The sequence below is a fragment of the Leucopleurus acutus genome (assembly GCF_964270905.1).
Source record: "Leucopleurus acutus genome assembly, chromosome: 8".
NCBI classification, from domain to species: Eukaryota; Metazoa; Chordata; class Mammalia; order Artiodactyla; family Delphinidae; genus Leucopleurus; species Leucopleurus acutus.
Genome location: NC_139151.1, coordinates 74047653 through 74069762, shown reverse-complemented (window position 1 = coordinate 74069762; position 22110 = coordinate 74047653). Strand labels below are relative to the sequence as shown.

The following is a 22110-nucleotide window of genomic DNA, read 5'->3' as shown; positions in this document are numbered from 1 at the left end:
GGCAGTGGATGACGACTCCCCGTGGTGCACATGAGGGCAAGTGTTCAGATCCAGAATGTGGTCTCCCCATTGTGCTTCATCAGCAAAGGTGACTTTTGACTGGAAATTGAACACTACCTGAAGACTGGGGTGATAGATACTGTTTTCCTTTAACCAGTGAACTAGAGTCAAGTGGCTGTTTGCTTCTCTGCTCACTCCTCCATATATCCTCTTTCCCCTCAGCATCAAATTTCCACCTTAACAACACCATCATGGCTTTTTGTTTTTTAAATTATGTGCCAAGAACTATGGTAGATGTTTTGCAAATACTTCTAATCCCATATAAAAATCCCAAGGAATTATTCGTTTCAGTCTCCAGATACCAACACCTTTGCCGTTTTCACTGTCCGGTGCAGCCTCCCACATATAGTACGTCCAGGACAGTACTATTCCTGGCACAATATATTCCATGTGAACCTTTGAAATCAGCCATGAAATTTCTGAGCAGCCCTAACCAGAGCTGGAGTAAATGAATCATCTATTCACTTAACAGTTGCTTAATATACACTATGTACCTCAGAGTACCACCTGGAAAAAGCCCCTATGTGATGCAGCCTCTTACCCACGTTACTTTCATGTACTTGGGCACAGACTACATCCCAGACAATCAAAACAGAGACCGCCTCGTTATTCCAACATCCAGGTTTTCTCATCCTTGGCACACTGCTAGATCAAATTTCCCAGTATTAGTCAATAAAATGCGGTACAGGCAATGCATGACATTTCCAGGCTTGGCCCTTAAACTTATCCAAGGAAGATATGACAAAAGTCTAATCATAATAGAAGCTATTAATCTATCTCTCTCAGAATGTCATAGTTCGAGATCATAAATCAAAACACAGAAGTTGAACAACACAACTGTTACACATAAAGTTATATCTATATACACACAAAAACTGTCCATCCTTTTAAAATGTTCCCCCTCAAAAACTAAAAATATTGAGCACGTACAGGTACCAGAGAGGTTTTCCGTCTCACATCTTACAGAACATATTTTACATGTTCAGTTAACAATAAAACCAGGAGTCACCCATTAAGTATTTTTTAATTTAATCACTTTGAAATTTTTAATACTCCTCTAACTTGGATCAAAGAGGAAGTTAACTGAAATTAAGAATTATAGAAAAGTACAGAAAAGGAAAACAGTATATAGCAGTATCCGTGGGCTATATTCAGTGGTACTCATAAGAAAAAGCCTGCAGGGATTTTACCAGTAAACAGAAAATACTGAAAACAAATGAACTAAACATCCAAGAAGCTAGTAAAAATACCAAAGTGATCGAAAAAGAGGTAAGAAGCAGAAATCAATGAATTTAAAGTGAAAAACAGTAGACTTGATCAATAAAACTTAAGAACTGCTTCATTAAAAAGGCCAATAAATTACACAATCCATAAGCTTGACCAAGAAGGAAACACATTATTCCACGTTTACAAGATATAACCACAAATATAAAAATTTTATTAAGAATATAATGTCCAACTATTTGCCCCAAAAAAGGGGGCGATCTCGATGAAATATATGATTTCAACAAAATGTAAATTGGTCCACAGAAGAGCTTAAAATTAATTAAAAAGAACAATACCATAAAGAGATGGAAAATGAACATTTTCAGTAATAAGAGTTCCCAGCCTCCCGAGACACAGATTATCAGCCCACATTATTTTCAGGCTAATTCCATCAGAATCATTTATAAAAGAGGTATTGCCTATATATTTAAACCAGTCTAGAGCATAAAATTCAAAAAGCCTTGAATTAAATCACGTACACAGGAAAACCTATTTTATCTCACTTACGAGTTAAAAAGAGTTTAATGAGTTTAAGGTAAAATGTTTAGAACAATGCCTGGCATTTATCAATGCTTCCAGTAATTAGTTATTATTACTATTTTTATTAATATTACTATTATTAACATTGATGCAAAAATCCTAAACATTACTAAATATAAATTTAAGGATTTCAGAAATAGTTCAACATTATGGACTCTATTAATGTAATTAATGTTAATAAATGAAAGGGAAAAAACACGTAATTATCTCAAAAGGTACCCTGAAGAGGGTGTTTAATAAAATGTAACAGCTGTTCATGATTTTTTGGCCTTTTAAATCAGGCAGAAAACTAAATTTCCTTTACATGATGACTACATGTATATACATATATATCCATATACACATATACATACTATATATACACATATATACATATTTATATATATAAGCTAGATTGATTTAGTAACATGTAACAGCTGTTCATGATCTTATGACCTTTCAGTAAATCAGAAATAGATCTAAATTTCCTTTACATGTGGACTGTGTGTGTGTATACACACACACACACACACACACACACACACACACATATATAAGATAGACAGATCAGAAACTACCAGACATTATATCAAGCAGCTTAAACAGATAAGGAACACATTAAAGACAGGATTGTCTGATGTCTTCTTCCTGACTTTAATGAGGACCTTTAATATGATTATTATTCACCACTGTTATGGAGATTCCAGCCAGTATCATAAGACAAGAAAAAGGGATAGCTAGTATAAACATTGGAATGTGAGCGACATAGCTAGTATAAATACTGGAATGAGAGAGACAAAATTTTCAATATTTTTGAGTTACAAAACTGTACACTTAACAAATAAAGGGGCGTCATCTAAAAAAAAAAATTAAATGCCTGGCTCATGGTACACTAAATAGCAAATGTTAGTTTAAAAAAAAAAACAAGGCTTCCCTGGTGGCACAGTGGTTGAGAGTCCGCCTGTCGATGCAGGGGACACGGGTTCGTGCCCCGGTCCGGGAAGATACCACATGCCGTGGAGCGGCTGGGCCCGTGAGCCATGGCCGCTGAGCCTGTGCGTCCGGAGCCTGTGCTCCATAACGGGAGAGGCCACAACAGTGAGAGGCCCGCGTACTGGAAAAAACAAAAAAAAAAAACCAACTATTCCACATAGCTCACATAGTTTAAAAATCTAATACAAAAATCAGACAAAAGGCATCAAAAGAAAACTACAAACCAATCTCTCTCATGGATATAGATATAGAAATTAATATACTATCAAATCAAATCCAGGAATATATAAAAAGGATTATACCACATGACTAAGTGGGATTAATCCCAGGAATGCAAGCTTGGTATAATATCCAAAAATCAATTAGTATAATACACCACATCAATAGAACAGGATAAAACTACATGATCATCTTGATAGATGCAGAAAAAGCACTTGAAAAAAGTTAAAACCCTTTCATGTTAAAAAAAAAACACTCAACCAACAAGGAATGGAAGAGAACCTCCTCAACCTGATAAGAGCATGTAGGAATAGAAGACAATTTCTTCAACCTGGTTAAACTCATCTAAGAAAATCCACACCTAACATCACAATTCATGGTGAAAAATTGAAAGCTTTCCTCCTTAAGATCAGAAACAAGACAAGACTATCTGTTCCCATCACTTCTATTCAACATTGTACTGGAAGTTCTACTCAGGGCAATTAGGCAAGAATATAAAAGGCACTCAGATAAGACAGAAATACAACTCTATTTATAGATGACCTGATCTTGTAAGTAAAACTTTAAGAAATCCACTAAAAAATTATTAGAATAAATGAGATCAGCAAAGCTGCAGGATACAAGATTAATATGCAAACATAAATTTGCATTTCTATAAAGTAGCAATGAGCAAACAAGTGAAATTAATAATTCCATTTACCATAGCATCAAAAAGAATATTTAATAATCATTTTTTAATTTAACAAAAGCCTTGCAAAACTTATACTCTGAAACTATAAAACACTTTGAAAGAATTAAAGACCTAAATAAACGGAAAGACATTCCATGTCTATGGATATGATTTAATATTGTTCAGATGGCAGTACTCCCCACAATGATCTACACATTCAATGCAATCCCTTTGAAAGTACAGCTGACATCTTTGCAGAATTTGAAAAGCTGGTCATTAATACTCATACGGAAATTCAAGAGGACTGAAATAGCCAAAACAATCTTAAAAAAGAACAAAGTTGGAGGGCTCACACTTATCCATTTCAAAACTTACCACAAAGCCAAATAATCAAAACAGTACTGGCATAAGAATAAACAAATGTATCAGTGGAATAGAATTTGAGAGTCCAGAAATAAATCTTCACATTTATGGTCAACTGATCTTCAACAAGGGTACCGAGAAAATTCATTGGTCTTCAACAAACGGTGCTGGGACAACTGGCTATCCACATGCAAAAAAATGAAGTCGGACCCCTTTCTCACCATATTAAAAAACTTGACTCAAAATATATCAAAGATCTAAATATAAGAACTAAACCTATAAAACTTTTTAAAGAAATCATATGGAATAAATCTTCAGTCTCAGGATTAGGCAATAAAAGAAAAACTGGATATCAAATTTAACAACTTTTGTGCCTCAAAGAACACCATGAAGAAAGTGACAGAATCTACAGAATGGGGGAAAAAATTCTGTAAATCACATCTGATAAGGGATTTGTATCTATAAAATAACTATTACCAAATCATAAAGACACACAACCCAATTAAAAATGGACAAATGATCTGAATAAACATTTTTCCAAAGAGGATATATAGCAGCCAATAAGCACACGAAAAGATACTCAACATTATTTGCCACCAGGAAAATTTAAATCAAAAGCACAGTGCAATATCACTTCACACCTACTAGGATGGCTATAACCAAAAAGAAAGATAATAACTAGCTTTTAACAGGGATGGAGAGAATTTGGAACCCTCACACACTGCTGGTGGGAATGTAGAACGGTGCAGGCACTTGGAAAAAACAGTCTGACAACTGCACAGTTAAACACAGTGACCACTTGATTCAGCAAGTCTACTCCTAGTTAAATACCCAAGAGAATAAAAATATATGTCCACACAAAAATTTATACAAGAAAGCTTATAGCAGCATTATTCATAATAGCCAAAAAGTGGGAACAACTCCAGTGTCCCATCAATCGATGAATGGACAAATAAAAGGTGGTATGTCCAAACAATGTAATATTATTCTGCAATTGGGGAATTCCCTGGCGGTCCAGTGGTTAGGACTCTGCACTCTCACTGCCAAAGGTGCAGGTTCAGTCCCTGGTCGGGCAACTAAGATCCCACAAGCCACAACGTGTGGCCAAAAAAAAGGAAAAAGAAATGAACTACTGACACATACTACCAACACTAAAGAACTTTGAAAACATTCTTAATAAAAGAAGCGAGCTACAAAGGGCCACCTTGTATGATTCCATTTAGGCAAATCCACAGAGACAGAAAGTAGATTAGTGATTGCCTAAGGCTGGAGGACCCTTGGGGAGATTGGGGAGTGATAGCTAAGAGGTGAGGGATTTCTTCAAGAGGTAATGAAAACTCGTAAAATTGATAATGTTGATAAATGCACAACTCCGAATATACTAAAAAAACCAAATGTGAAAAAAAAATTCAGCTAGGAATCTAATAGTGCCCATCATATCCTATTTGTAGCAAATGCATATTTAATTCACCTTGATCGTGAGAGGTGCAATGAGGATCACACAGGAGAGAATCAAAAGAAAAACCTGGGTGTCTGACTTCCCAGTCAACAGTCTATCAGATCCTTAATAGATTCCAGTTTATCAATCCAGTCTATCAAATCCCTGGATCCTCTGCTACTGAATAAAGAAGAGCCCGATTATCTTCTATACCCGGTCAAATGTGCATGCCAAATGTCTACAAAGGCAATTTGCTGCTCTAGACACTGTTACCCTGGAAAACAAAAAGAAATCTGAAAATGACTAAAGGTTCTCACATATTACAGATGGGAACATCTTTTGTACTATAAAAAGCCTAATTCGTAAATATATATTCCCCTCTACTTCTTGCACGCTGAGAGCCTCCTTAACTAGATGTTAATCTCCTTAAGCATGGAACCGGATCTTTAGTACCCACAGCCAAGTACATTTCAGATTCAGAGTTAATCCTTTATACCTTGCCTTGATTAGACTAAACAAACATGCAGGAAGGCACCACAGAATTCAGAAGTGGAGGGGAACTTATTTTCTACTTCTTTATATCTATTTCATTTGAGTCAAGACCTGAGGTTTTCCTATTACAATGAAAAATGGTCAGATGATTTCCATTCAATGATCCTCAAGGTCTATCAGAATCCTGCCGGGAAAGTAAGAGAAGGTGGCCTCAGATGACTCTCCTGGCAACACAAAAGGCTTTTCAAAACGTTTCTTAAAGATATGGATTTTTTTAGATTCCAAAAGAGAAACCCATAAAAGAGTTTCAAGACTTAGGATTAGACAAGGAGAAGAAATACATATTTGTTCAGAGATGTGCCCTTAACATGCACTATCTTTTTTCATCCTCACGGCCATCCTGCAAGGCAGATTATTATCCCCATTTACAGATAAAGATATTGAGGTTCCAACATATTAAACAGCGGGTACTGCAAAGCTAGAAGTCAGACTCCAGCCTCTATCATGTCTGACTCTGAAGCCAGTGCTCTACTATATCGGTTGCCATTCCACTCACTTCTCACCTGCTTTGGGAAGTTCTCTGCTTCCACTGAGAAGCATTTGAAGATGCCCCACACTCTATTCGTGGACATGTGTATGGCCCTCATACTGAGGAAGCCCTCACACCCAACCCCACAAAGCCAGTGGGGCAAGGACATGACCTTCCTATGTCTGTGAGGCTGAGGCTGACTTGACATCTCCACCCTTGGGCAATAGGAACCTGTGCTTTCTCCCAGCCTACGGAACATGTGGACCTAACCCAGGCCTGCTCACCAACACACATGGCAGCTCGCTTTTGCCAGGCTGGCCCAGAAACAACCAGCTCACCGTGCTGACTGCATCCCCACGGAAGGCTCAGGGTCCATCACATCCCTTTGAGGCTGAGGGCAAACTTAACCACTGGAAAGAGACAGAACTGTTGAGATCCTCACCTCTGTGGAAAATGTACATGGAAAGATCCTCTGCTCCAGCGAATGATCTGTTCTCCGCACCTCTCCCCACAACCAAAAAAAAAAAAAATTGCGTTTCTTTCATTTCTTCCCCGTGTGACTGCCCACACTGTTCTCCCTGCTTCTATACCCTTCTCTTTCCCTTGCCTGCAGAAGTCTACCTGCTCAGCAGTCTCCCTTCTATGTGGTCTTCCTTAACCACCAATTTAATGTACTGAACTCAGTGAACTTAACACCTTTTTATCACTTTTGCCTCAGTTTACCTATCTAGGTTGATATATCAAAAAGTAGGAAAAGGGAAGGTTTATCTGAACTCTGGTTCCCCAGTAGTGACCCTGACGAGATTTGAGAGCAAGTGATTTCCTAAGGAAGTACTCCCAGGAGAGGGAGCGAGGGAGGGAAGGAAGTCCCAGCCTCAGCCTGATCCCTGGTTGCTCTGGGGGATGAATGAAGCCTCAGAGAATAACTGGCCTCTGGGCATCGAAGGCCAGGGAACTAGGCTTCCATACTCCCACACTCATGAGTCAATCATTGACTCCAGGCTGCCTGGGGAGGAAGTGAACTCCTAGACACTTCCGCTCTCAGTATAGTAGGGTGAAGGGGCTATAGAGGCTGAGGGTCGGTGCTCTGAGGCAAGTTGTAAGGTGTCAACCTTCAGAAGCAAAGCCCACAGAAGCCAGGTGAAGGGCACACAGAACCTACACAAGAGATGTGAGGGGGTCAAGGGAGAGCACCACCGTGTCTGCTGCAAGGTCAGGGTAGGGCTGGCTTCATGGGCATGTGACCAGTGCATTTGCACAGGATCCTGCCGTCAGGAGGGACCCACACTTGGGGGTTAATGCTCTGCAGTCACCATCTTGAAATTCTCAGCAATTTTACCTTTGACTTTGAGTTTTGTCAGTGAAGTCCGATGGGACAGTAGAGCATGAACTGGGCCCTTGGAGCCTCCATTCATGTGCAGCTCCCTCCCACCACCTACCACCTACCACCTCCCTGGGACCAGTTCTCAGCCACTGGCCTGGTTGCTCCTGGTGCCCAGGGCCCACCTGTCTTTCCCCAGTTGCCACCCTCTGCTTAGGCAGTGACTGTTCTGTGGGCTTGTGGGGGGCCAGCGTTCTGCCACTGCTGTCCACCCCGGGGTGGGGGGAGGGAGGGGTACAGGGGTAAGTTTGGGGAGCCACATAATTTTGAAGTTAGCTACACACTGCCTAGTAACTCCAGTCTATTACTTCTCTATTAATAGCTCTTTTTTATTCTTTAGTTTTTTTACGTGGTCATGCCTTGCTTCCCACATTGCCAAACTCTGTTAGATTTTGTTTCTTTCACTTCCCCACAAAAACTGGCATAGCACTTAGAACAGAGTAGGTGCTTCATCGGTATTTCCAATGGATTAATGTAAAATTGGTATTCAATTAAAATTGGCTGGGAGACTCCCCTGGTGGTGCAGTGGTTAAGAATCTGCCTGCCAATGAAGGAACACAGGTTCGATCCCTGGTCCAGGAAGATCCCACACGTCACAGAGCAACTAAGCCCGTGTGCCACAACTACTGAACCTGCATGCCGCAACTACTGAGCCCATGTGCCGCAACTACTGAAGCCCGTGCACTTAGAGCCCGTGCTCCACAACAAGAGAAGCCACCGCACCACAACGAAGAGTAGCCCCTGCTCACTGCAACTAGAGAAAAGCCTGCGCGCAGCAACGAAGACCCAACCCGGCCAAAAATAAATAAATAAAAATAAAATTGGCTGGGAGGTTCCAGTTCAGGATGGTGACACAGGTAGATCCCGAGTGCACCTCGTCCTCCACACTAAGTCTACAGCTACCTATGGAACATTTTCCTCTGGAACAAACCTAAAGGCTGGCTAAGCACATGGGACAAATGAGGGGAAAAAAAAAAAAAACTGCATCGAAGCAGATAGGATAGGGTGAGATATAATCTCACTGTAAACCCCAGTCCCAGTTCAGAGACCCAGAGTCAGTAGGGAACTTAAAACCCAAAGCTTCTCCTTAAGAAGCAAAGAGTTTGAACCCCACATCAGGCACCCCACCTCTTAACACCTGCACCTAAGAGACAATCCTCCACAACGTCTAGCTGCGAAAACCAAAGAGGCTCGTGTCCACAAGACTGTAATGACCTGAGAAAAGAGCTCACACACTGGGACTCACCCAGCTCGGGGCCCAGATCAGAGGAAGCCTCTGGCGCCCAGACTTCACGTGAAAGAGGCTCATTTGCTTATAATAATGCATTGGCCTGAGGGGCAGGCATCTAATCTAACACACACATCCAGGAGCCTGCTGGAACCCTCTCCAGAAGGAAGACTGGCAGCCGTGACATCCTCCCTCTGCAAACTCCAGAGGGTCAGTATCTCCCAGAAGGGAGCTCTTATACCATCCGGTGCCCTGGTTTTTAGAGGTGCCACCCAAGGGACACCCTTGATTCCCTGGCTCTGGAGCCCAGCTCCTGGGTCCCATGGGACCAAAACAGTCGAAGAGACAGTCCTTGGCAGGCTGTCACCCCCAGGGCACTACACAGACAGCAGACTGAAATACCGCCAGTCTCTCTGAGAAAGAGATCTGTTTGCTTGTCCAGGAGCTTTGGTCTGGGGAGAAGGCTTCCAGCACGCTTACAGGGGCCAACAGAGGGGCTCTCAGGGAATGGAGGTTCGTGGACACAGTCTTTCCCCTCACCCTCTGCTTTGCCACAGCTCACCAGTATATCCCAGAAAGGACCTTATACCCTTGTCTTAGATTATCTAATAATCATTACTTTAAACTCCCGAATAGAGTGACCTTTCTCAAACTTAAAACCATTATGTAGTTTCCCATCATCTACGGGGACTTTAGTCCAAGTTTTTCAACACAGCATCAGAGCTTTGGAATGATCTCGTTTCCGCCTGCCTCTATGATACCACCTATCTCTGCCTGCCTCAAACACCTCAGCCCCTGCCCCACACACTTCGTGTCATCTACTTACCCACTTACGCGTTCCTTCCCCAAATCATCACAACCTCTTCCGTGAATGTTTTTCTTCCTATTCCTTACTCCTTCCCATTCAGCCTGTCAAATATCTACTCACTTGATTTCCTTATACAGTCATCATCTCCTCTGAACCCTTTCCTGGCTTACTACAAAGCTTAGCAGAATTGCCTACTACCTTTATTCCCTAAACACAAGCTTCCAGCACTGCATCTACAATTCTTCGTGACATTCATTTGTCCATATTCCCTACTAGCTTGTGTGATGTGATCCTTAGACTAAACACTCTGTATTATTCACCTTAATGTTCCCAGCGTCAAGCACAGTTCCTGCATAAAATAAACACAATGAAGGCTTACTGGAGGTTCTTGGTAAATGTAACTTGCTTGATGGCCTAAATCTGATGGATAGCATGTGGTTTTATATGAGCAAAGTCTACCAGGAGATAGAAAATAGGTGAGAAAGACATCTTAAGGCAAAGTAAGTCCATGAATGTGTTCAACAGTCACGAGGCTTCAGCAAGCCGAACATTTTTCTGGAGCTCCACCCTCTGAATTCCAAGGCATTTTGTACAGCCCATGAACGCTAGGTAGATATTTTTGAGAAGTAGAAAACTCTTTCTTACCTGCGTTCCAGTTCTCGAATGGACAGTATCACTCCTGAACTGGATGGCTTCTGCTGTACAGTGGCCAGAAAGGTGAATTCGCTCTTATTCCGGAACAGCTGAATTAATTTGTCACTCACATGAGGGGCTGCGTGGATCTCCCTTTCTATATCTAGGAGTCAAGAAGGAACAGAAGGGAGAAAGAAGAGGAAATGGAGGAGGAGAAGAGGAAGGAAAGGAGGAATGCAGACGGGAAAAGAGGAGAGGGAATATGAGAAGGAAAAGGAGAAAAGATGCACAGTTAAAAATGCCTTGTCCAGAGGGTCCACGGTACATTCTCCCTTTTCCCCTCGTCAGTAGTTTTCCGTTTTCAGGCGCCACCCACCACTCCACACGGCTGCGCGCATTCAAGGCAAAGCCTGGACATGCCGTCTCAGCCACCGTGCCCGCTTGTCACTTTGACAAGTTCACAATTGGCCAGCCGGTGATTTTCTGACAGGAACTGTGATGGGACACGGAGCAATCTGGCCTGCTGCAAACAGATTAAGCTGCTGAAAATAAGGTGAGAGGCAGTCTGATAAATGGGGTCCAAAATTCAGAGAATCCTGGGATCCAGAATCCCCAGGATCCAGGGCCACTCAGCAGTCTCTAATTTCCCTTTTCCCGTGGCCTCAGCTTCTTTCTCTCCACAATGCATCTAGGGAAACCCGTCCTTGCCTTGTACCCAAAAGAGATTTACTAGAGCTCATAATGCCAGGCAACTCTGCTTTTGCTTAAAGGATAAATACAAGGCATGCCCATGATCCATCAGCGCGCCTGGAATTCCTCTGTAAACATGCAGCGGATGACTGTCCTCGTGAAATGTTTATTAAGGTTGAGGCCCATTCAGCAGGCCTAGAGGTGTGCGAGTCCAGCTAATCCTGCTACTGGACAGAAATCTTTCTTTCTGCAACATCCGCATAACGAGAGACATCCCTCATTTCAGGCTCACCCTTGTCATGATAAACTGGGCATTACATCACTATTTTACACTATACTTTCTGGCAGCAGAAAGTGGGCACCAAGGGAGCTGAATTAAACTATTCAGAGGATGACAAATGAACACCAAAGACGTGTTTGGTGGCCTTCTCTCATGCCCTGACCACGTCCTCTGATGGTATGGTAACTACTTGGGTATTTCTCCAGGACTGCCCGAGGAAGCTTTGAAAAACATAGAACTGCATTATTTACAATAGCCAAGATACGGAAACAACCTAAGTGTCCATTAACAGATGAATGGATAAAGAAGCTGTGGTATATATATATATACCATGGAATCCTACTCAGCCATAAAAAAGAATGAAATATTGCCATTTGCCGCAACATAGATGGACTTGCAGGGCATTATGCTAAATTAAAATAAGTCAGACAAAGACAAATATTGCATGATATCACTTACATGTGGAATCTAAAAGAAACAACAAACTAGTGAATATAACCAAAAAGAAGCAGACTCACAGATACAGAGAACAAACTAGTGGTTACAAGTGGGGAGTACACAGGGGTGGGGCAGTGGGAGGTACAAGCTATTGAGCGTAAGACAGGCTCAAGGATGGATTGTACAACACAGAGACTATAGCCAATATTTTGTAATAACTGTAAATGGAAAGTAACCTTTAAAAATTGTATTAAAAAAATTTTTAAAGAAAAACATAGAACTGCAAAGGCTGCATGGCCCAAGCAACATCACAGACTTGTATTCGGACCTTGAAGAACCTCATCCTGAAGAGTGGTTTTTAACAAAAAGAAATCCTTGAATTCTTGACCTCAGGCCTCAGTCTTCTCATCTGCAAAATGAGGGGCTTGGACTAGGCGATTTCTCAGGGCCTCCCCAGCTTTATCTCCTATAACTCTATACATTGCTGTTTCAAGTCTGCAGCACAGAACACCAGTCTTGCAGCTGTTCAAGTCTAGGCTATGCACAGTGGGAAGCAAGGTTGGTCCTCTTCCAAGGAGGGACCCAACCCAAGAACACTGTACCCAAAGAAAACCTACCTCAATGACATTTGCCTTTCTGCCCGAAGAAAGGCTTTCACTACTTTACTACTAAGCGGCATGCTGTCAGCTTCTGTTCAGGGCTGAGATGAGAGACAGCCACTTAGGGAATGCTTTTATGCCTTCTACAGAATCCTAGCCGAAGACCCTCCAGGATGATATTCAAAACCAATTAAACGTAGGAACAAATCACTTTGTAAACTAGAGATCATTAGCCAATGTTTGTTAATGTTATTTTTATTATTACTACTACTGGGCAAAGAGCCTCATAACATATTTCACCTAGAATTTGGTGCCAGAAAAAAGACACTTGGTTCTTGAGATTAACTTTGTCGTTTACTTTTTTTTTCCTGTTTGCTACTTCCTACTTTACCCATCAATTAGGAATCAACTGATTGTCGGTGGCTGCCCAGGGAGCTCATTAGAGGATTCTGAAGCTTAGGCCCGATGCAAAGAGGGCCATGACTGATCAGCAATGCCTACTAGGGGAGTTAATATCACATCAGTTACGGGTAGCCTCACCTCTCATTCAATTCTCCCTGGGGGAATATCATCAAGCCAGATGGCCAATGACCCCCAAACTTATATCTGCAACCTCAACCTCTCCCTTAAGTAACAGACTCATATATGCAGTGTCCTTCTGAATATCTCCATATTCAGTATCTGAATATCTAACACCAAGTTGTATTCGCCTACTGAGCTCTTGTTCTCTCCCCCAACCCTCTCTTATCTCCTAGAGTTCCCAGTCTTAGTAAATGGAACCACCCACTTCCTCAGGCCAAAAAACTAGAAATTGTCCTCAATTTTTTCTTTTCCTACACGCTCCGTATTCAATCCGAGAGCGTGTCATGAGGGCTCCCATGTCTGGCATCTGTCCATTTCTTCCCAGCTGTACTCTTCAAACTCTTGTCCAAGCTGCCATCATCTCTCCAACTGCATCCTCACTGGTCTCCGTGTTACCTTCCCTTCTCCATCCTCCACACAGCAGCCCAAGTGCCCTTCTTAAGGCAGAAATCAGGATCATTTCCATCTCTTGCCTAAAACCCTCCAGTGGCTTCCCATCGCTCCCAGGATAAAATCAGGCTCTTGCGCATGGCCCACACGGTCACACACAGATGCCTCTTGCCTACCTCTCCCTTCTCCCCCAGCTCTCACTGCAAATGCAACCTCCTGGCCACTCCCTCCAACGGGGCCCCCATTAATGTCTAAAATGCCACTTTGGTGACTTCCTTCAGACCACTTATCACAATATATGTATTGTGATCAACTATTTCCTTGTATCGCTTACCATAATCTTGTTTCATGTTCCTTACCTTATTTCCTTTCTTTCTCCACTAGGATGAAACAGCTCTACCTAGTCAATTTTCAAGAAACACTAAAAATGCTAATGTGATGAGGAAGCATCAGTAAAAACGTGTTAGGTGAAGGAAGGAGGCTGAAGAACGGAGGAGAGAAATTAAACGAGGGTGTTCACAAGCTCTTCTCTGCCTAATGTAGAAGAAACTTCATTTCCATTTTCCCTGACTTACAGGGTGAGGAGGGTGGTGATTTTCAATGTCAACAAACATATACCTGTGTTAACGCTGTGTCAGGTATCAGCAAAAAGGTAAAAACCGTTTCTGGCATCCAGGACAGCTACATAAGCAAGACAGTTACTTGGTGAAAACAGAGTAGGGCAATGCATAAAAGGAAGGAAGGAAGGGACCCGGGGAGGCTAGGGATGACATCATACAGGACGTAACTTTGAGCCTGAGTCAAAAGAAATGAATAAGCATTTACTAGACAGGAGAAGTAGAGAGAAGAGGGCATTCCTTGCAGGATCGCTGTGAGGCTATGAACACCCAGGTGTTTTCCATTATCCTGGCGTTCTTCTTTCTCTGCAAGCCTCTGTCACTAAAAGTCCAGCAGGAGAGCATCTACTCAACCTAACATTGGAGGGAACTCTCCACTGATTGGTGAGTTGAGAGAGCAAAGACAGCAGCAGCCAGAAACAGGACGAAACAAACACACCAGGGCAGCTTGCCTCAGTCTTGAGTGATGGTGAACTCAGGCGACGTCTCCGTAATCACAGCATGTGTACACTAAGAACCTCGACACGTGGCAGAACCTTGATAATAGACATAGCACCTCCTTCTAGCCTGAGTCCCACATAAGCTTGTGGTTAAGATTGGCCCCGAAAGATAAAGCGACACTTGCTAATTTGAAAGGACAGTTGGCTTTTCATTTCTAAGTAGAGAGGAAATTTGCCATTTCAGAACTGCCAACTGTCCACAGGGCAATTCCTACTGTGTGGAGAGAGGCACATGTCCCACTGTTAGGTCCTGGGGCCCTTCTTTGAGAACTTCAGATGTTATTGATCCAAGCACTTTCAAAGCAGCAGAAATCACAAGCAGAAAGTAGTAGGGACACCAGAAGACTCCCACTTAATGTGTAAGGGATTTCTATCTCCATGAACAAGTTCACGATAATATCCCATTAAACCTCCATTAGCTCCAGGAGCCTGAATGATAAAAAGCAAACACGTGTATGGCTTACGATGGTGCCAAGCGCAGGGTTAACTGCTTTGCGCATATCATCTAATTACAATAATCTTAGGAGTAACCATTATTATTTTTCATACTTTACATATGAGAAAACTAAGGTTTACAGAATTTAAATGACTTTCTAAAAGACACTGGGCTAGGAGTCCATGTTCTGAGATCCCAACCTGGCAGGCTGGTCCCATATGCTACACTCTTCACTGTGCTGTGTCTACTGTTCGCCAATATGTAGGACCTCAGGGCTTGGTGCCTGTGGAAAAGGGACAAACCATCATACACCCAGTGCCCGACACTGTATCCACTCGGGAAATATTTATGAACAATCTATTCGTACAACCCCTGAGCTAAATAACAATCCCCCATTTTACAGGTAAAGAAACTGAGACACATAAGTTTTATGGCTTGCCCAAGGTCACACAACATGACTGGAGATAAAACTGAGTCTTGCCCCAGCAGAGGTGATCAGGACACTCCATAGCATTCGCCTGGCACCCTGCTTACGTTTTCATTCGCCTGTCTTTCCTCTCTCCCACCTGCTTCATCCTGCACTCCAGCCACACAAGCCTCCTGCCTCTTCTTCCCAGGGCCATGTTCCTTCCCACCTTGGTATATTCTCATCTTCAGTGACCTCTCTTCTTTCTCTCTTCCGTGGATACCAGCTTAATCGTTACTCCTTCAGGCCCGCTTTCCCTGACCATCCCAGACCAGCTCGAATTCCCTATGTTGTCTTCACTGTTCTTCTTGTAAATATCAAGTCTTTATGTGTCTAATCACTTTATTGTGTGTCATACCTTCATTAATGGCTATCATGCCTACTGGACTACATTCCACGGGGAATGATTTATCAATAGATACACTCAGCATGTTGCCTAGCACATGGTAGAACCTCAAAAAATGTTTGCTGCATTAATAATATTTCTTGATTCCAAAGCCTGGAACACAACGGACGAGGTTTACCAAAGACACTCAACTATAACCCCAACCTGCTGAGAAAAAGTACATTAACATAATGAGCCACCTAAGGGTAGAGCCAGCTAAGCATCCTTAACTCCTCTATTTGGGGACTAAACCCAAGGAACCCTGTGACACATGGTATTAATCATTTTTATAATTACTACATGACTCAAAAAGAGATTCAGGAGGCCCCATAATTTTACTAATTAGATCATCATGGTGGAGGAGCTAAGCTCTTCTTATAAATATTTTAAAATACTGGTAAGGAGTCAGAATGGTCATCATCAAAAAATCTAGAAACAAATGCTGGAGAGGGTGTGGAGAAAAGGGAACCCTCTTGCACTGCTGGTGGGAATGTGAATTGGTACAGCCACTATGGAGAACAGTATGGAGGTTCCTTAAAAAACTACAAACAGAACTACCATATGACCCAGCAATCCCACTACTGGGCATATACCCTGAGAAAACCATAATTCAAAAAGAGTCATGTACCACAATGTTCATTGCAGCTCTATTTACAATAGCCAGGAGATGGAAACAACCTAAGTGTCCATCGACAGATGAATGGATAAAGAAGATGTGGTACATATATACAATGGAATATTACTCAGCCATAAAAAGAAACGAAATTGAGTTATTTGTAGTGAGGTGGGTGGACCTAGAGTCTATCACACAGAGTGAAGTAAGTCAGAAAGAGAAAGACAAATACCGTATGCTAACACATATATATGGAATTTAAGAAAAAAAATGTCATGAAGAACCTAGGGGTAAGACAGAAATAAAGACACAGACCTACTAGAGAATGGACTTGAGGATATGAGGAGGGGGAAGGGTAAGCTGTGACAAAATGAGAGAGTGGCATGGACATATATACACTACCAAACGTAAAATAGATAGCTAGTGGGAAGCAGCCACATAGCACAGGGAGATCAGCTCGGTGCTTTGTGACCACCTGGAGGGGTGGGATAGGGAGGGTGGGAGGGAGGGAGACGCAAGAGGGAGGGAATATGGGAACATATGTATATGTATAACTGATTCACTTTGTTATAAAGCAGAAACTAACACACCATTGTAAAGCAATTATACTCCAATAAAGATGTAAAAAAAATAAATAAAAAATTCAGTGATGAACAAAGCCAACCATTAAAAAATAGAATTCAGAACTTCAAAAAAATATATATATATGTGTGTGTGTATATATTATATATATATATACATATACTGGTAAGGAATATCAATGCATCCCCTTGTCACTAAGAAGTTAGCAAACTGATCACTCCTTCTCTTCAGGCTGTCCCCCTACACTGGCACCATAACCTACCAGTGGTCAAGTCTCCCCCCTAACCCTCATCCCTCCACCCCCATCTCAGTTGGATGCCTCATAATAAAGATAGGGGTAAAGCATGGATGCCAGCTCTATCTGAATCACAGGACAGGAGAACAACAACAACAAAAAAGGCTGATAAAGATTTTTTTTAATAAAAAGACTGCATTGTATAAGCTACAAACTTGCAGTTATAAGATGAATAAGTTCTAGGGATGTAATGTAGAACATGGTGACTGTAGTTAACAATACCATATTGGCTACTTGAAAGTTGCTAAGGGACTTCCCTGGTGGCGCAGTGGTTAAGAGTCTGCCTGCCAATGCAGGGGGCATGGGTTCGATCCCTGGTCCGGGAAGATCCCACATGCCGCGGAGCAACTAAGCCCATGTGCCACAACTACTGAGCCTGCGCTCTAGAGCCCAGGAGCCACAACTACTGAGCCCGTGCTCCGCAACAAGAGAAGCCACCACAATGAGAAGCCCACACACCGCGACGAAGAGTAGCCCCCGCTCGCCGCAACTAGAGGAAGTCAGCACACAGCAACAAAGACCCAACGCAGCCAAAAATAAATAAATACATTTTTTTTAAAAGTTGCTAAGAGATCTTAAAAGTCCTCATCGCAAGAAAAAAATTTCTAATTATATGAGGAGATGGATGTTAACTAAACTTACTGAGGTAATCATTTTGCAGTATACATATATCAAATCATTAAGCTGTACACTTTAATACAATGTTTCATGCCAATTATATCTCATTAAAACTGGGGCAGGGAGGAGAGGAAGACTGCATCATATAGCAAAAAAGCTATCCAGGGAATGACTGTAAATTAGACTGTATATAATGGAAAATTACGTAGGATAACATAATATCAAAGGTATTAGAATAACACAGGAAATTCCTAGGCAATAATGTCAAACAGGGACACAATTTTATGTAGAATGTCATACCAAGTATATAAAAAATGTATTTAGTGATGCATAGCAGAAAGATATGATGGCCTTCAATCAAAATGTTAGCATTGGGCGCTAATCTGGGTGACATTTTTCTCCTTTCCACACATATCAATTTTCTAGATTGTATTATTTCCAGAATTATTGTAAGGAAAAAACAATCCGTTTTGTTATAGAAACAGGGGAGAAGCAAAGAGGGCATCCTACAAAAGAAGAAAATAAGCATAAACCACCCAGCTTTCAATCATGAAACCGTGTCTCTTTAAATTAGTGAGATCCCCCCTCCTCTCCCTCCAGCCAAGCTCAACCAGGTCTGGCTTCCCATGGAATAACACTCCCCTCCTTAAAGCAGAGGACTGGTCAGCTCCCCGAATGGCCTGCTGGGGCATTTCTCATAAGCTGAGACCCTCAGCTCATGACAGCTCAGGCTAATGAATGGGACTGAGGTGTATTTTGGTAATAACTGACAGTCAAGTCAGGTGTCATTTTAATCCACACTCATGGTCAAGAGTCTGAGGACGCACAGGTATGCCCACCACATGGTGGATGAAGTTGCACAGAAGTTTGTCAAGCACAGGCAAGAACATTGTTCCCAGCACGGGACGCTCTCTGGGTTGCTACAAAAGACATGAGGACAGTCCTGGTCCCGGCCCTCTGCAAACTGCTCACTCATCCATCCGATCATTAGCTCATTAATTCTTCACCTTTAAAACCTTTATCGAGCACTCTTCTGAACCAGGCACTATGGACACAAAACTGACGAAAACACATCTTTTATCTGCCAGGGGCTAAGCATCTAGTAATAAAGACACAAACGTATGGGGCTTCCCTGGTGGCGCAGTGGTTGAGAGTCCGCCTGCTGATGCAGGGGACACGGGTTCGTGCCCCGGTCCGGGAAGATCCCACATGCCGCGGAGCGGCTGGGCCCGTGAGCCATGGCCGCTGAGCCTGCGCGTCCGGAGCCTGTGCTCCGCAACGGGAGAGGCCACAACAGTGAGAGGCCCGCATACTGCCAAAGAAAAAAAGACACAAACATAAATGAATGGGAACTGTTCAGCTGTTCAGTTCAGAGGCAAAAGAAAAGTTAGTATGCTCAGGAGGCAACACATGGCTGGAAATAACCTGGAGCAGGACCAGAGAGCTCCCCCTCAGAGACCTGATCCTCCCGATAAGGGACCGTGCGGGGCAGCGGTTAAGCGCTCAGACTCTGGAGCCTGACTGGCTCATATTCCAGCTTCACCACTTACTAGTTGTGTGACCATGGACTCATTAACCTCTCTGTGCCTCAGCTTCCTTGTCTGTAAAATGGGAATAAAACTGCATCTGTCTCATAGAGATAGTATAAGATTCACACACATTAATCTCTTAAAACAGTGCCTGCCACACAGGAAGAACAGGCCAACTGTTTATCTGAAACACAGCTGGGGCAGGCCCTGAGTCCTGCAGGATGGGGTGTACCAAGCTATGCCAGCCACCACCCTGCCAGGAGAGCCTTGGGGCTGTGGCGGATTATGGCTGTGGCCCAGCAGGAGGGCAACGGGCAGGTGACCAGGGGTTGCCAGCCATGGCTGGAGGCACGAGTGGCCAGTTCTCTCTTCTCTTAAACTAAAAAGCGGGCAGAGTCTATTGAGCTCCCAGGTACTCCAAGCTAGGTCCAGCCAGCCGACCGACATCCAAACATCTCTGAATTTTTGCTGTGTGCTAGATGGTGAGCTAAGGACTTTAAATACACTTCCTAATTTAATCCTCACAGCAGCCCAGGGATGTCAGCATTGCTGTCTCCATCTTATAAATGAGGTACAAAGAGTTAAGAAACTTAGAAAGTTTCTTAACTTTCTAAGTTAAGAGTTAAGTATCGTTAAGTATCGTTAAGAGTTAAGTATCGTTAAGAAAGTTAAAAGTATCGTCACTGGATTTCAAACTCAGATCTGTGTACTGCCAACCACGGCGCACCACTGCCTCTGCCCTGTTCACCCATCTCAGCCCAACTGGTGTTTGAATGCCAGCTCCACCATGTAGCCTCTGTGAGAGGTTGGGTAACTCAGCTTCCTTCCTTCATCCTTGAGTTGCCCCATGTGTCAACACAGTGGTAATACCACCCACGTGGCAGGGCTCAGTAAGGAGTGATGAATACATGGAGTGTGCCTACCGTATAGCTTGTGCTCCAGAAGTATTTCCCCTTCCCTGGCCTCTTTAGGACAGCATTTCTGAGACGCTTGGCAAAGGTGGCTCAGAAATCTACACACTGGAAGTCTGAGCTTTAACATTTGCCAATGGGTTCACACATGACCACATTCCATATTCATAATAACCCATTAGGTAGGCATTAATAACCTCCCTCTAAAGATAAGGAATCTCTGGTGTGTACAAGTGACTCACCCAAGATCCTACCTCCAGCAAGTAGAGATGTGTCTTCTGACTCCAGCTTCCCAGCTCTTTCTGTATATTTCTGTACGACTTCCCTAATCCCCAAACAAGGAAGAATCTTTAAACTTCTCCACTGCACTCCAATGCCAGGTCTCCCCTATCTAAGGGGCATTGCTCCTCCAAAACCCTAAACCTCCCCATATATTGAACGTGCACTCTCTAGCCTGTTTGAAAAGTTTGGAGCAGTGGGCTAACCTAATTATAATTACTTCCCTTTTGTGCACAGGCCTAATTCTCAGGCTTAAGAGAGACATTTTCAATGCTGTACTGGCCTTGACCATGCCACATCTACTCAAATTCAATAGTGAACAGTGAGGCATCATGTTCAACGGCCAAGCTCTCTAGTTTATGATTATTCATTATAAATCATTTTTACATGTTGCTTCAAACACTGTTCAAGAATAAAAATCTGCCGGCATTGAAATGCAGTGATTTTAATATGCAAACCTCCTACAGAGATGATGTCTCATTTTAATTATTGTTTCGGTTTAATGGGTTTTCACTAAATTAAAGGATGGTGCAATTACGAGGATGAACAGCTAATGTTTCAAAGGCAAGCTCCCGTGGCTCTGTGGGCAAAGAGATAGTTGTGGCATCTACAAGCAGAAAGCGACACTCTTCCAGATAAGCCTGTATTCCGCCTGATGGAAAACAGCGCTTTCTTTTCCCAGCTTTCGCAACAGAGCTGGCATCTCCTCATGGTGACAGGCAAAGAGCTCTAAGCATGTGTTTTACTTGAGGTATCTTAATCACATAACTTTTCTATCAGGAATCCAAGCACCCCTGTTCACGAGGCCAGGGAGTGCTCTTAAAAGCCCACAGCCCGCAAAGCTAGATGCCAAACCACAGGAAGATGCTCCTGATGTATCTGAGGGTCTTCCCCCTCACATACAAGTGATTTACTTGGTTTTGTGGAAGAGTGTCTGACTTCCCACCTCTGGGAAAGTGGTCCAACTTCAACACAGGCTGCAACGACCAAAATCATATTAATTAGCAAGCCGTCAGGAGCCCAAGTGAGAAACAATGTTGGTGGCCTCGGAGATTTCACCCCAGAAACTGCACAAATTTAGCACTTGGGGACCAACAGGGTAGCATTAGCTCAGACAGAGGTGAAAGAATGAATGAGAAGGAATGAGAGGAGGGTCAGAGGTAAAATCTGCTTTATTGGGGTCCCAGTGGTCAGAGGTGAGGGGTATGACTCCAGAGTGGAGGGGGTAGGGACTCTGCATGGCAGAAGTCTGTAGCCGGGGAGAGGGAGGCAGCTTGGCAAACCTCAAATGTGCGATTTCT

The 22110-nt window shown here is 42.8% G+C and overlaps 1 protein-coding gene across 3 annotated transcripts in view; it reads right to left on the bottom strand.

Annotated features, from left to right (window-relative positions):
- Positions 1-22110, bottom strand: part of NELL1 (neural EGFL like 1) — a gene marked incomplete at both ends in the record, with an annotated part of 883126 nt that overhangs the window by 791290 nt on the left and 69726 nt on the right. For all 3 annotated transcript variants that reach the window (XM_082845633.1, XM_082845634.1, XM_082845635.1), the window contains one exon: positions 10612-10762. In XM_082845633.1, the coding sequence (XP_082701759.1) occupies positions 10612-10762 (151 nt within the window). The remainder of the gene's footprint in view (positions 1-10611; positions 10763-22110) is intronic.